This window comes from Neovison vison, chromosome 2, assembly GCF_020171115.1.
Source record: "Neovison vison isolate M4711 chromosome 2, ASM_NN_V1, whole genome shotgun sequence".
In the NCBI taxonomy this organism is placed as follows: Eukaryota; Metazoa; Chordata; class Mammalia; order Carnivora; family Mustelidae; genus Neogale; species Neogale vison.
Genome location: NC_058092.1, coordinates 176,623,677 through 176,637,625, shown reverse-complemented (window position 1 = coordinate 176,637,625; position 13,949 = coordinate 176,623,677). Strand labels below are relative to the sequence as shown.

Below are 13,949 nucleotides of genomic sequence, written 5' to 3'. Positions count from 1 at the left end.
CTTCTTTGGCCACCTCTATCTTTGCTCTCCCCCATACCCCCTCCACCACCTTCCCTAGTACCATTTGAATCTTAACCTTCGACTTGAATTGCAGGGCTGAATATTCACCATTCTAGTCTCAGCTCACGTTTTCGCCCCAAAGGAAGTTATGTAGGGAAGCATCTGGAGCAAGATGCTGCTGCAATTTGAATGCAAAGGTTCCATGCATTTTACTGGCAAATCTTTAAGTTTTTCGTTTGGGGATAAGGGAAGACAGGACATGGGAGAGGAGAGACGGCTATAGCTGTGGCATTAGAGACTATGGGGAAAGAGAAAGATGCTTAACTGGGATTTAGGAAGTTTTACTATAGTGACAGGTGATGTAACTATCTACTTCATCTTATCAAGAAGCCCAGGAAAGGTATTACATTATTCTTATATGCTCTTGAAATTGGAGCGCATCTTATTTTTTTAAATATGATGACATTCAGAAATAAGCTTTAAGGCAAGAGCTGAACAGCTCATGGAAGCCCAGTTATGTAAGGTTATTAAAAGATCTCTCAGGGTTATTTCTGTGTTTAGTTATTTTCAATTTAGTCCTTAACATTTTTTCAAAAAGGATTTGGGTATATCTGTAAAAAATCAGGGTTACATTAAAAGCATGAATGTTTGATAATAGTTAGGAGATCATGAGAAATGTACTCAGAGGTTTAACTTTACTTGAAGTGTAATCTAGAAATATGTCTTAATGATACTATAATGTTTCATTTGGTTGGCTGCTTTCATGAAACAGTTTTTAATTTTAAAATGTAGGGAAGTGTGATTTCCTATAATTTATTTAAATAGGTTTATAGCTTTATAGACTGCATGATTTTGGCATACTTCTGTTACTTGGTGACAGGGTACCTAAATTATATTTCTGTCATTTTGAAAAGTATATAATCCCCATCTTTAATAATGCTATTTTAAATGGGAAGTGAATGATTGATTGCAAATATTTTAGGATTACTATTATAAAAATCTTATAAAGAACCTCAAAAAATTACTCTTCAAAGAAATACCTCCTGACATAACATTGTCATTTATCCAAAATTGATATAAAAAATCCGAGATTACTTCAGGTGAATTCTATTAATGAAACAGTCTAAAAGGTCAACCCATGTTGAACTGGTTGTTTTTATACAGTTAACTTCTGTATCACCCTCTGTGTTATTTCCTTTATCCTAGACATCACTGCTTAAAGATTAAAAATACTTTTAGAATTTAAATATTTGGCAATAAAGAGAGCCATTAAGTGGGAAAAAAGATCATCACACAAAATATGGTACATAGTACAACCTAAGATGTGGTAAGAATGAAACAAGTATAAAAAATTTGTTTGCATTATCTTTTATTTAATATTAATTGCATTTAGTATAACATCTTTGATATTTAATACAAATAAATTGTAAACTCTAAGAAATATCTGTCACCATATTATTTTGCCTAGTATGAAATACCTATTTTTTGCACTTTAATGATCAATATTTGGAATATCTAGAAATGGAAATACTTATTGAAGCATAAATAATCAGTGATTATTTATTTTTATTTATTTATTTATTTATTTATTATTATTTATTTTTATTTTTACTAATAAAAGAATTTTGCTAATCAATTCTGATACTAAAATTCAGAATTTCCGATGGCCATTCATTTCTATAAAAATCTTAAAATTACCATGATATACTTGTTTAAAAATCTGTGAAATTTTTAATTGCCTTAATACTTATAAAGATATAGATGGTAAGCAATATGGCCAAGTCACAGATACCAGGATTTCTAGCAAGATTTGCAGGCCCTGAAACTGAAGACCATCCTGGGAAAAGGCCTGTCAGTGTCATTTGCCTGCTCTTAATATGTCTTCCCTTCTCAGATTTCTCTTCCAGCCAGTACATCTGTCATATTTCCTTCTTAGTAGTAAATCACCTCTATTCCACAATATTTGAAAGATTTGCAAATGATAGTCACTGACAGAGTCATTTTCTATTTGTCCATTATGGTCCACAATACCTTCCTAACATCCAGATGACTGGCCTGCAGAAGAGACATTACAGTCCAGAACATCACATCATGTGTAAAGTGGGCTCTCTACACATTATAGTCAATCAGTCTTCATATTATTAGAGCAAGATAACTTTTAAGATGACTGATTACTCAAAACACATTTTAGGAACTTGGGTGTTAGATATATCTGACTAGAGTTCTATGTAAATGATTTGCTATAGAGAATGAGATGTACATGTATTAGAATTATTCCCATAAATTCAGTTATATTCACATTTTTAGGAAAAAAACATGAAATTAGAGTATTTAGTATAGCTTTATATCCAATAAAAATCACAAGTGGATTGCTAATACTCAGAATTTCCAAAGTATTAAAATATATTAATTCTTAATATTACAGAAAAACCAACTTATTCTTGTCACGATGAGACAGAAGACCTAAAGGTTACTGTGCATAACTGACAGTTTTACGAATGAAAGAGAAAAGAAGTGGAAGAGAGCATATGTTAAAGATTGCTTTTAACAATAAATCCCTCTTCTCTGTTAACATTTGCATGTTAGTCTGAAATGCATTTCTCACATAAAGACGACAGCTGAGCAGTGTAAAAAGTCAGTTGTTTGAGAATTTTGGTGTTTCAGACTCTGGAGATTATATATATATGGAGATATATCTATATCTATATATCTATATTTGCATGATATAATAACAATTCTTTAGAAAAAATGTTTAAAATATGTAATAGGATATTGTGATCATTTATAGATGCAGAATTAGAACGATTTTATATTTGGTTGTAATATTGAAATACTTACTGTTGAACTCCATCTATGTCCTCTGCCAGCATTTCAGTGATTTGAGCAGCTGAAAGAAAATCTGGAGACAGAATCTTTTCATGTTCCTGGAATTCAGTATCTCTCTACCAAAACAAAAACAAAACAACAGGAATGAGTTATTTCAATAATATTATTAACCCAATAATATCAAAATGTGCTTAGTTTCTAGTTGCTATCAGAAATAAAAGTGAAACACAACAGTCTTCTAGATAATCATTTTTCTCTTCATTTTCAAGAAATGGTACCTCTCAAAAGTTGAATGTCTAGTTAAACTGTCTTTTATGCATATTTAAAACTGGGTGATGGCTTTCAATTAACAAACACATTTTTGGTATTTATTTTTTTCATCATGATAATGTACTCTTTAATCCCACTTCCCCCTCCTCCCCTTCAGTAACCATCAGTTTATTCTCTGTAGTTAAGAGTCTGTCCTTTAGTTTGTCTCTTTTTCAACCTTTGATCATTTGTTTTGTTTCCTAAATTACACATACAAGTGAAATCATATGGTATTTGTCTTTCTCTACTTTATTTCACTTAGCATTACATTCTCTAGCTCTACTCATGTTGTCATGAATGGCAAGATTTTATTCTTTTTTATGGCTGAATAATGTGTATATATTATATATAGTTTATTATATATTATATATAATTTATTATATATTATATTAATTATTGTTACTAATTATAATTATTAATTATATATTCTGTTAAATTATTATATTATATAATATTATATTACATATCCCTCATATTCTTATTATGTATTATATAATATTATATATATAGGATTTAAGGATATTAAGGATTTTTGCATCTTTGTTCATGAGAGATATTGGTCTATAGTTCCTTTATTTGTGGTGTCTTTATCTGGTTTGGGTACTGAGGTGATACTGTCTTCATAGAAGGAATCTGGGAGTTTTCCTTCCTCTTGTATTTTTCTGGTATAGTCTGAGAAAAATAGGTATTAACATTTCTTTAAATGTTTGGTAGAATTTGCCTGTGAAGCCATCTGGTCCCAGGTTTTTGTTTTTTGGGCATTTTTTGGTTACTGAGTACATTTCATTGCTAGTAACTGGTTTGCTCAAATTTTCTTTCTCTCTCTCTTTTTTTTCATTGCTTTAGTTTTGGTAGATTACATGTCTCTAGGAAATCCAACAAGCAGACATCCACCCAGCAGTGACCAGTCTGCCATGTGTCTCACTGAAATATCCACTATGTCTCATTCAAGGACACAACATCTACCTGGCAGTGACCAGCATGCCATATATCTTACCCCTAGAAGCTGAAAATCCAGTGCAACTGGGGGTATAGCAGGACCACTTCTTTATTCTAAGAGTTTTGGTCCTCAACAGGATTGCCACCAATCCTCAATGCAATACCAACATCATACCACTACAATGAGGAGACATCCACCCAGCAATGAGAAAAAAAGACTTAGAAGTCTGTGTTCTATTCTAGGGAAAACATGTGGTGGATCAAACGTGCTGCTTATGGGAAGAGCTTCCCAGAGAATCACCAATAGGCTGATCATCCCCAAATGCGTCTTGGTTACTCCCAGTGACAGTCTTAAATCACTGGGGGCTTGGAGGACTTGGATGATCAGTCTTATGTGTGTGTTCCCGGCAAGCCACAAATAATTATCATGTAGAAGATTTCCTTGATAGGGACTGCTACATAAGAAATAACTTCTGACACTTCCCTGGGTTCTTAGTCACCTAAAAACACTTTCTGATGGGGAGGAACAAGTGTCCCTTTTCTTTGGAGCTGAGTGATTCAGTCTCTTATGCCAGCTAATAGCCTTAAGAAAAACTGTCCAAGAACTGAACCAGAGAGTCTTACAATTAAAGTGAGAGTAAAGTTTCAGAGCCAACTAAAGCAATCCAGAGCACAGGGAATGAACAGGGAGTGAGAATAGGGAATGAGAATAGGTCCCATATCAGTTCTTCCAGTTTTCCTTTTCCCCAGAAAATAGACCAGTTACACAGAGGTGCACAGAGACAGAAATTACAGCAGCATTACGCCAACTCTGTTTCACAGAGGAGGAACTTAGCAATCCCCAAAAGTCAAATTGTGCTGTGCAGACTTAATTTTGGGGTACCATTGTTCCTCTGAGGGTCACTTCATAATTATCAAGATGATGCAGGCAACCCAAGTCCAAGGACCCAGAGTGGGTCCCACAGGACCAGTCAAGTGGGTGCTTGCTTCATGCAGGATGGAAATCAAATGCAAGCCAAGGAGATGAGAGCAAATACAGTAAAAGCATCTAAAGACTCAGAAAGGAAAAGGAGCATGAGCCTCATCTTTGCTTGGGTATCTGGAGCTTTTTTTTTTTTTTTTTTTTAGATTATTTATTTATTTATTTATTTGTCATACAGAGAGAAGTGAGAGCAAGCACAGGCAGACAGAGTGGTAGGCAGAGGCAGAGGGAGAAGCAGGCTCCCCGCCAAGCAAGGAGCCCGATGCGGGACTCGGTCCCACGACGCTGGGATCATGACCTGAGCCGAAGGCAGCCGCTCAACCAACTGAGCCACCCAGGCGTCCCGTATCTGGAGCTTTTAATGGAGGACTGTGGTCTTGTTGTATGTGTCCTCTTAGGCATCCAGGAACTGATCGAATAAGTAAAAAACCTGTTAGCCTCAATAACTTAACATGTAGTGGAAGGAACAAACCAAGGGTGACTTTAAAATGAGAGGATAAAATAAGTGAGTCATAATAAAAGGACAAGGATAGACACAGGACAATGAAAGCCTATAGAGAGGAGGTCCAGAAATGCACTTGGTAAGACTGGACAAGAATGATGGATGAATCAGCAACAGAACACATGTGGACTGGTTCTGTAAATATCAAGTAATTCACACAATGGTGCCTTGGGTACAAGTCAGGGTCTAGTTGGACCTAAGTGGGAAGTGGGCATTGGGAACATGTTGTGGGAGATCTCAAATTTAATACTTGAATAAATATTTACTGAGTGATTACAAAATGCAACATATTGCACAAGAGATCACAAATATTTTAGATCCTTGGCTGGTCAAAGAATGACAAGCTGAAGAGTTTGTTCTTAATAATACAGACAGTAAGGAACCCATGAAGTTTTTTAGCAGTGAAATGATAAGATAAATCTGTCCTTTAAGGCAGGGCAATTTGTAGGGGAATGAAGGAAGGAAAGGAGCAGAGAAAGGACACAGAGGAAAGTTCAATGAAAATGTCTTTGAAACTGGTCAGGAATGAGGCACAGGATTGCACTGGGCTCCTAGCAGTGTGTATGAAAAGAAAGGGGTGAATGCAACATTATCTGGGGGACTAAAAGCGGTACAAATAAATAGTATGTGTATCTGAAATAGATGACTGAAAAAAGAGAAAGGTGGAAATTCTCAGGCCCTCCAGAAGCTGAGTCCTTTTGTTCAGAGTACAGTCTGTAAAAACCATATGTGGCACTTGTGTTACACCAATAAAAATAAAAGCACTGGAAGATGATGCCCGTTTTAAGAGGGCGACATGACAAGTTTGATTTCAGTGGTTGAATTTAAGGTGGAATACACATATCAAGGAAGAAATGTTTAGAAGGTAATTAGAAATGCTAGACTCAGAAAAGTCCAGTTTAAAAATATTGGCTTAAGAGTCACTCCAAGTATGACAATGGATAAAACTGCCCAGAGCCAGAGCATGGGGAGAAGAGCTGTGAATGGGGGATGGAAGAGGAGACTGAGAAGCAGAGGTAAAAAGCAGTAGCTCCATAAAAGTAAAAAACTGTGAGATTTTGGGGGAGGGTGGGGGCAAATGTTTTCAATTCAATAAATATTTATTTATCCTTCTATGTGAATGGGTTCTAGTGAATAAGAACAACAACAAAATGCTTTGCTATAGCTAACAAGATCACGTCCTACATTTTCCTTATTTCTTTCCAAGAGTACTAAAATCCCCAAACTAAAACTTACTGGTAATGGCAAACAACTTAATGTTTGTATTTAATATTAGGTTAATGTATTTTTATTTTTAAAAATCTAATTTAGACATAAAATGTGCTACTTTATTAGCTATCTTTTTGTAACCTAGGGTTAGCAAAGTAAACTGGTTATTCAATTAGTTTATAACCTAAACTATATCATTCAATTAGTTTATAAATTCAATAAGAAAAAAAAAATATTTTAGTACCTAATAGAATACCTTGCACCTCGTGGGCTCTCAGATCTTGTAAATTGAATTGAATGAACTCAGTTTTTAGACAGTATGCTATTTTAGTCAATAACATATGACTACATATTAAATGTTTGTTGGTCATGTTTTTTATTATTAGCTGTAAAGTATAATTATTCTATACTGCCAACTCCTTTAGACGGTAAATTCCTCAGGGACAGTCATTCAATCTTTTACTTCTTTTTACAATTCTGCAGATCCTAGTTATGTCAACATAGGTTGTTAATAGACTGTCTGAATTCATCTCTATCATCTGATGACATTATTAGATGATAGTAAATGATGAATAGTGGGACTTGGATTTGGAGGGCTCAGAGGGTTCGACTACTGATTAATTTTGTGACTTACAGCAAGTCATTTGAATCTAAGTTGAATTCATGGTAAAAAATCATTTTGAAATGTTTTAAAACACAAGATTACTGTCATTATTAACAAAAATATGCATGGAGGGTACACTGTACAGACATTCAGATCAATTTTATTTGATGTGAAAATTTTCTGGACAGAGAAAAATAGGTCACACAAGACCATATGAAAGGGAATACAATAATCTTAAACCTTTTATACAATAATAATTCTAGGTAAAATGCCTAATATTAGTGCTTCATTTTTTACTAAAACTTGATAGTTTAAGATAATCATCTTGTAGGAGGGTTTGCCTCTGGTTTTTGTTTTCTTTTGTCTTAAATTGAATACCTGAACCTATTTTAAACTAGTGCTCTTTCTTGTTTGTTTACATACTGTTTTGCACTTGAAAGGATACAAGGTGGTAAAAGTCTTTAATCTTTCAACACATATATTCTGACTTATTAAAATTAAAGATACAATACAAAATTCATGAATAGGCTAATAAAAATGTGGTATGTAATTTGGTTTTCTCTGTAAAATCCCATCTCTGACTAGAAAAATATGTAAGCTAAACTTCACTGTAACTCATTTTATTCCGCCACCTGGTAATTTTAGCAATTATTCTAGAAGCAATAAAATTGTAAGCCTAATATTATATGCCAGATAATCTTTTCTCTGAATTTCTTCTCTTATTCACCTAAACTTTCCACATTGTATGTCTTCCTTCTAGAATTTAAGCTTTTGAGATATCTTTCTATCAATCACTGGTAGTATCCCAAAAGATTCTTAATAAATGTTCATTAAAAAAAAGATAACATAGTTCATCAAAGATGACTAAGAGGGGTTTCACAGTCATAAAGAATATAGACTAGCCTACAATTTCTATACTTAGAAAGTCTCTCTTCAAGCATGAAAATAAATGAACTAAGGAGCAACACTGTGTTGAGCCATGTCAAAGCCTGAGGCAAAAAGAAAGATCAGTACTACTGATTCTGCTTTTATTTAAAATTTTGATCCATTATGAGTTTTTTGTATTAACTTTTAATTTAAAAAAATGCCCTCGACTGCATTATAATCTCACCTATATCATTGCAGTTAAGTATCTTGACTACTGAATTTCTGGCATCTCTTAAATTTTATGTCCAAGAAGACTGCTCTACTTGCCTCACTACAGTCCAGGCCATGGTAAGGAGCCAATTTAAGAAAAAGAAAGCTATTTAAAAAAAAAAAAAAAACAGATTAAAGAAGGAGAAGTGAAAACAAGAACTAGTTCTTTAAAGTGATGAATAAAATAGGCAAAAATATTTGGCAAACATGATTAAATGAAAAAATAAACATATGACACATTCTATAGACTTATATCTGAAAATTATAAGACAATGTGTAAGTCCTCAAATTTGAATAGGGGTAAGAAAGAGAATGGAATTGACCATATAAACTAAACTGTAAGTCTGCTTTTTAAAAAAGTCACCATGCCCAGATAGTTGTACACTTGAAGTTCTACCTAACAATGAAGAACACATAAATTCTGTGGACTAATAATTACAGACTGTAGACAATTCATTTTTAAGAAGCTGGCAGAGTCTACACACAAAAACCTAAACAAGCACAAAATGGAAATTATAAATCAAAATCATTCATGAATTCAGATGTAAAAATTTTAATTAAAATATTGTCTTAGAAAGTTGAATCCAACAGTGTACTAGGAAAAATAAGCTATCATTATGACCAAGTAAGATTAATTTCAGAAATTCAAGGATGGATCATCATTAACAAGATACTTTTTGTGTCAAATTAAATGATAAAAAATGATATAATAATGAAATATTAAGTGGGCATTTGCTAGAATTTAGGAGCAAAACTCTTAGTAAAACATGAATAGAAAAAAATAGCTGAAATACAAAAAAGATTATTTGTCAAAACATCAGACTGAATGGTAAAAAACTGAAGTCATTCTCATGAAACCAGAAACTCAAAAGGGATTCTGGCTAGTAACATTATTGTAATTTAACACTCTAGAAATTCTAACTAATATAATAAGAAAACTAAACATGTGGCTTAAACATTAAAAATGAAGAAATAAAGAAATCTTTATGTGAAGGTTACATGGTTATATACCTAAGACACCTGACATTGTACTAACATGGTTTCAGTTAATAAGAAATTTGATAAGATGGTAACATAACACGAATATATAAAGGCCAATTGCTTTTCTCTATATTAGAAACGAATTAGAAATGGAAATGGCAGAAATGTGATTAAACTATACTTGGTTATAAATATAATAAGAAAGATATAGGACCTATAGAAATTATAAACTTTATCAAAAATTTAATAAAAAGCTTAATAAAGGAGATTTATTGGAAAACTTCAAAAAAATTAATCCTTCCTACATTATACATGTAACATGATGGCAAATTTAAATCTCAACTATATCATTCTAGAACTTTATAAACAAATTTTTAAAAATTCTTATGGAAGAATAGATATCTTTTTAAAAAGAAAAATAGTGAGAGGAACCTTTCCAAATTAGATATTAAAGTTAAATATAAAATAGTATGACATTGACATAAGAATGGGAAAACTGGTCAGTGGAAAAGAAAAAGACATTCAAAATATGTCTATAACAACATATAGATTTTCAGAAATTCAAAAATACATACACATGTATACATATGTGTGTGGGGTGTGTGTGTGTGTATGTGTGTGTGTGTGTGTGTGAATAAATAAATAAATGTTTGGAGTGTCTATTCAGTTCCACTATTCTGCCCATCCTTGTGTTCATTCACATGTATATACACATAATGTGATAGTGGTAGTCCATTCTCAAGGAGAAGAGAGAGGATGGTTATTCAGTAAATGAAGCTGGCATAACTGATGGTTCATGTCTAGAAGAAAATAAAATTAGGTACTCATTTCAAATATATCAAATGTATCTATCAAAAATTAATTTTAGCCATGTTAAAGGCTAAACCTTAGTAAAACACTACTTTATATATTAGGAAAAGAGTAAAGATCACTTGCATCATCTGAAAGGGAGGATGAAGACAGGAGAAACAGGACTTTGAAAATAAGAAAGGAAACCCAAAGACCACTAATAAAAAGAAGGACAAGCCCAAATATTTGTCAAATTCGCCACACCCACAGCCACTACTCCCAGAAGTTCTAAATGTTTTATAAATACTACTACTGTATATTAACATTTTAAGAAATATTAGTACTGTTTTCTCAACAGTATTTTAAGTAATAATTTTGTTATCCTCCCCCATGGTCCTGCTCAGGTCTTGGGAGATCAATTCTGGAAAGAATCTGACCTAAGAAGAACCTTTCAGTATCTAAGTGAAAGAGGGGTCTCTGCCATATTTTCCATCTAACCCCAAAACATATTGTGGGCACAAATGGGCAGCCAGCAGACCTCATCACTCTAAAGAATGCAGGCTCTACAGATCCACTGGCTTCTCTGTGACCTAGAGGAACCCTGCTATCATTGGAATGGAAACTGGGTTCTACCATGCAGTGTATCAGCCTGTTCATCTCAGTATAGGCTAAGTGAGTACAGCTCAATGAGTCCAAATTCCCTCTTGATTTCTTCAGTTTGTTACCAACTAAAAGACTGAATATTTTCTGAATTGCTTGTCACAGGGAATACCTGCTCCTCCAAGAAGTTAACAAATGTGCCCACCAACAGCGCTAAGATGGCAGACAATCACCTGAGGTCTATAATTAACTCATCTGACCCATCTAAAAAACAAAAGTGATTTTCTTTTCTCTTGGAACATAGCACTTCTTTGCATTTAAAAAAGGGGGGGGGGTATATCTTTTTCTTTTCTTCCTTTATTTATTTTTTTGAAGTGCAGATTCATCAGCCCCAAATTATCAGAAAGGACATATCTATATCTACATGGACAAGTACATACAAACAAGTGTACACTGACAATTGCGCATTTTCTTAGGTAAGTTTTTGTGTATTTTTAAATAACACGACTTAACTGGGAAATTTTCTCTGCCACTTTCGAAATTGTATTACTTACATTAGAGATCACAAGGGAGTAACTAGCTTAGTAACCAGTTTATCACATTAAAATGTATTTTTAATGTATGCTAATTTCAACAGACTCCTAGGACAGTCAGTGTGCTAATTTAGCGGTCTGCAGTATTGGGAAGAATCTGGATTGGGAACGATTTGTATATATCTCCGTGGCAAGGCACCAGATTATTGGCTGTGTGTTGTTTCTACATTTAGAAAACAGCAGCTAATACTTAGCTTCTGCACAAAAAAATCTTATTTAGACTAAGAAGAGAGTTGGGTATAGCCATGTTAATTACAACATTATTATTCACCTTCAGTCTTAAAAAAAAAAAAAAAAAAAACTCAAGAAAAAACTTTCTAGAACATGATGGACTCCGTGTGAAGATTTAAACATTTTCTTTTAGCTGTATCTGGAATGGCAAATATGTTCTTCATTAAAATCTCAGGATACCAAGCTTATGAGCAATTAAAGTTATCTAAAACCCATTTATTATCGAGAGCTGGTGTTGGGAGGGGCCTAAAGATAAATCCTTTTTTCTTCCTTTTTTTTTTCTTTTTTCCACATACAGGAAACCACTGGAGAAAGTTAACCTTCGTAAAGAGACAAGTGGATGATGAGCAACGAAGCCAAAACCAAAAGGTCGATTTTCCAGGGCCCCTCCTTTGTCCTATCATGTATCTCCGTATTTAGAGAAGTGGTAAAATAATCAGGGAGACACCAAGCCCTGACCTTCAAATATTAATCAATCTACTAACAATGAAGAGTTATTATTCCATGACACCTTTGAGCAATAGAACTATGATGACTGCGAAAGAATTAGCAGCACTTTCCAAACGGGACCGGTCCATTTTAGATCCCAAGATCCCGTTTCAAGGGCAGAGAATCCGGGAGAAGCACTGCGTTGTGAGGTCGCGGGGGCCTGGAAACGACCAAGGGAGGAATTTCTACAGTTTCCACTCCAGGGCACCTCTCGCGGCGCTCCGGGGCGGGGCGCGACCCGTGGCAAGGCTCCGGGAGCGCAGGGCGCTTCCCGGACCCTGGCAACACTCGGGTCCGCTCCGGTCCGCTCCGGTCCGTTCCGGTCCGCTCCCTGCCCCGCCGCCACTCGTCGCCGCGCTCCCAATCCCGGAGCCAGGCGCCTCCCTGGGGACGGGCCGCAGCCGCGGGCCGCGTGGGCCTGAGGCGTGAGGTCGAGGGCCGCGGGTGCCGGGAAGGGGCGGCGTACCTCCGACTCGGGTGTGGTTCCCGCCGGGGTCGTCGCCGCGGGGGTCGTCCCCCCGGGAGTGGTCCCCACGGACATCCTCAGGATCTCGCCCCGGAGTTGCGGCCCTTCGTCGCCTAGGCAACCGAGGCGGGGCCGCAGGCGCGAGCCTGGGGAACGAATCCCTCCGCGAAGAGGCTTCCGGGTCGGAACTTGGGCGGCTCAGGGGGAGGGCAGGGGCGGGGCCGGGCCGCGGCCGGGCTGCTCTGCCGGGAAAGACCTGCTCAGGAGAGCTTTGAATCCTCTGCTAGAGACAGACTTGTTCTTTTTAGTAAGAATGAAAGCAAGAAGGGGAAAAAAAGGCAATTTAAATGAGTTAGTATGTGGAGAGGTGTCTAATGCTAGCATAGCAAGTTCTCAATAAATATTAAAGTGAGATAATGGGGCACCTGGGCACCTGGGTGGTCAGAGGTTAAAGCCTCTGCCTTCGGCTCAGGTCATGATCTCAGGGTCGTGGGATCGAGCCCCGCATCAGGCTCTCTGCTGGGCAGGGAGCCTGCTTCCTCCTCTCTCTCTGCCTGCCTCTCTGCCTACTTGTGATCTTTGTCTGTCAAATAAATAAATAAAATATATATATATTTTTTAAAAAGTGAGATACATTTTTGGAACTTGATCACTGATTTTGGATATTAAGGAGTTATTGTAATTTTAAGGCGATATTAAGAAAAAAAGGTTGGGGCGCCTGGGTGGCTCAGTCCTTAAGTGTCTGCCTTTGCCTGAGCCCAGGATCATGGGATGAAGCCCCCAATGGGGCTAGCTGCTCTGGAGGGAAGCCCGCTTCTCCCTCACTCCCCCTGCCTGTGTTCTCTCTCTCTCTCTCTCTCTCTGTCTCTCGCTGGCTCTCTCTGTCAAATAAATAAATAAAATCTTTAAAAAAAAGAAGAAGAAGAAAAGGGGAAAAAAAAGGAGGCTCCTCTTAGAGATGCATACGGACAGATTTAGGGATGATGAAGTGATAAAATGTTTACATTTATCCAAAATAGTGAGGGGAGGGGTTTGGATCATTGAGTGGAGTTATGGTAGGTGAATCAAGATTGAGTATATGGAGGGGGCGGGACATTATACTACTCTATATTTTAGATATGTTTGAGACTTTCCATAATAAAGCATTTACAAATAATATATCTAGTGGCTTTATTAATATTCTTCTCTGATGACAACACCCTCTTTGAAAGTTCACTTTGTATTTACCTGCATGGGGGTTGCTATGCAGAAAGTTTACTGTAAAGATCAGACATTACTTAAGTGCTTTGGTT

General features: G+C 35.9%; 1 protein-coding gene across 4 annotated transcripts in view; it reads right to left on the bottom strand.

Annotated features, from left to right (window-relative positions):
* The window catches only part of CABCOCO1 (ciliary associated calcium binding coiled-coil 1), a 117,490-nt gene extending 104,665 nt beyond the window's left edge, over positions 1 to 12,825 (bottom strand). For 3 of the 4 annotated variants that reach the window (XM_044239593.1, XM_044239592.1, XM_044239594.1), the window contains exons 1-2: positions 12,658 to 12,810; positions 2,839 to 2,942 (exon numbers count right to left, since the gene is read on the bottom strand). In XM_044239593.1, coding sequence (XP_044095528.1) covers positions 2,839 to 2,942; positions 12,658 to 12,732 — 179 coding nt within the window. In that variant the 5' untranslated portion in view covers positions 12,733 to 12,810. Of the gene's footprint in view, positions 1 to 2,838; positions 2,943 to 12,657 lie in introns of all 4 variants that reach the window. The other variant, XM_044239595.1, reaches the window with a different exon arrangement.
* Between the last annotated feature and the right edge of the window lie 1,124 nt (positions 12,826 to 13,949).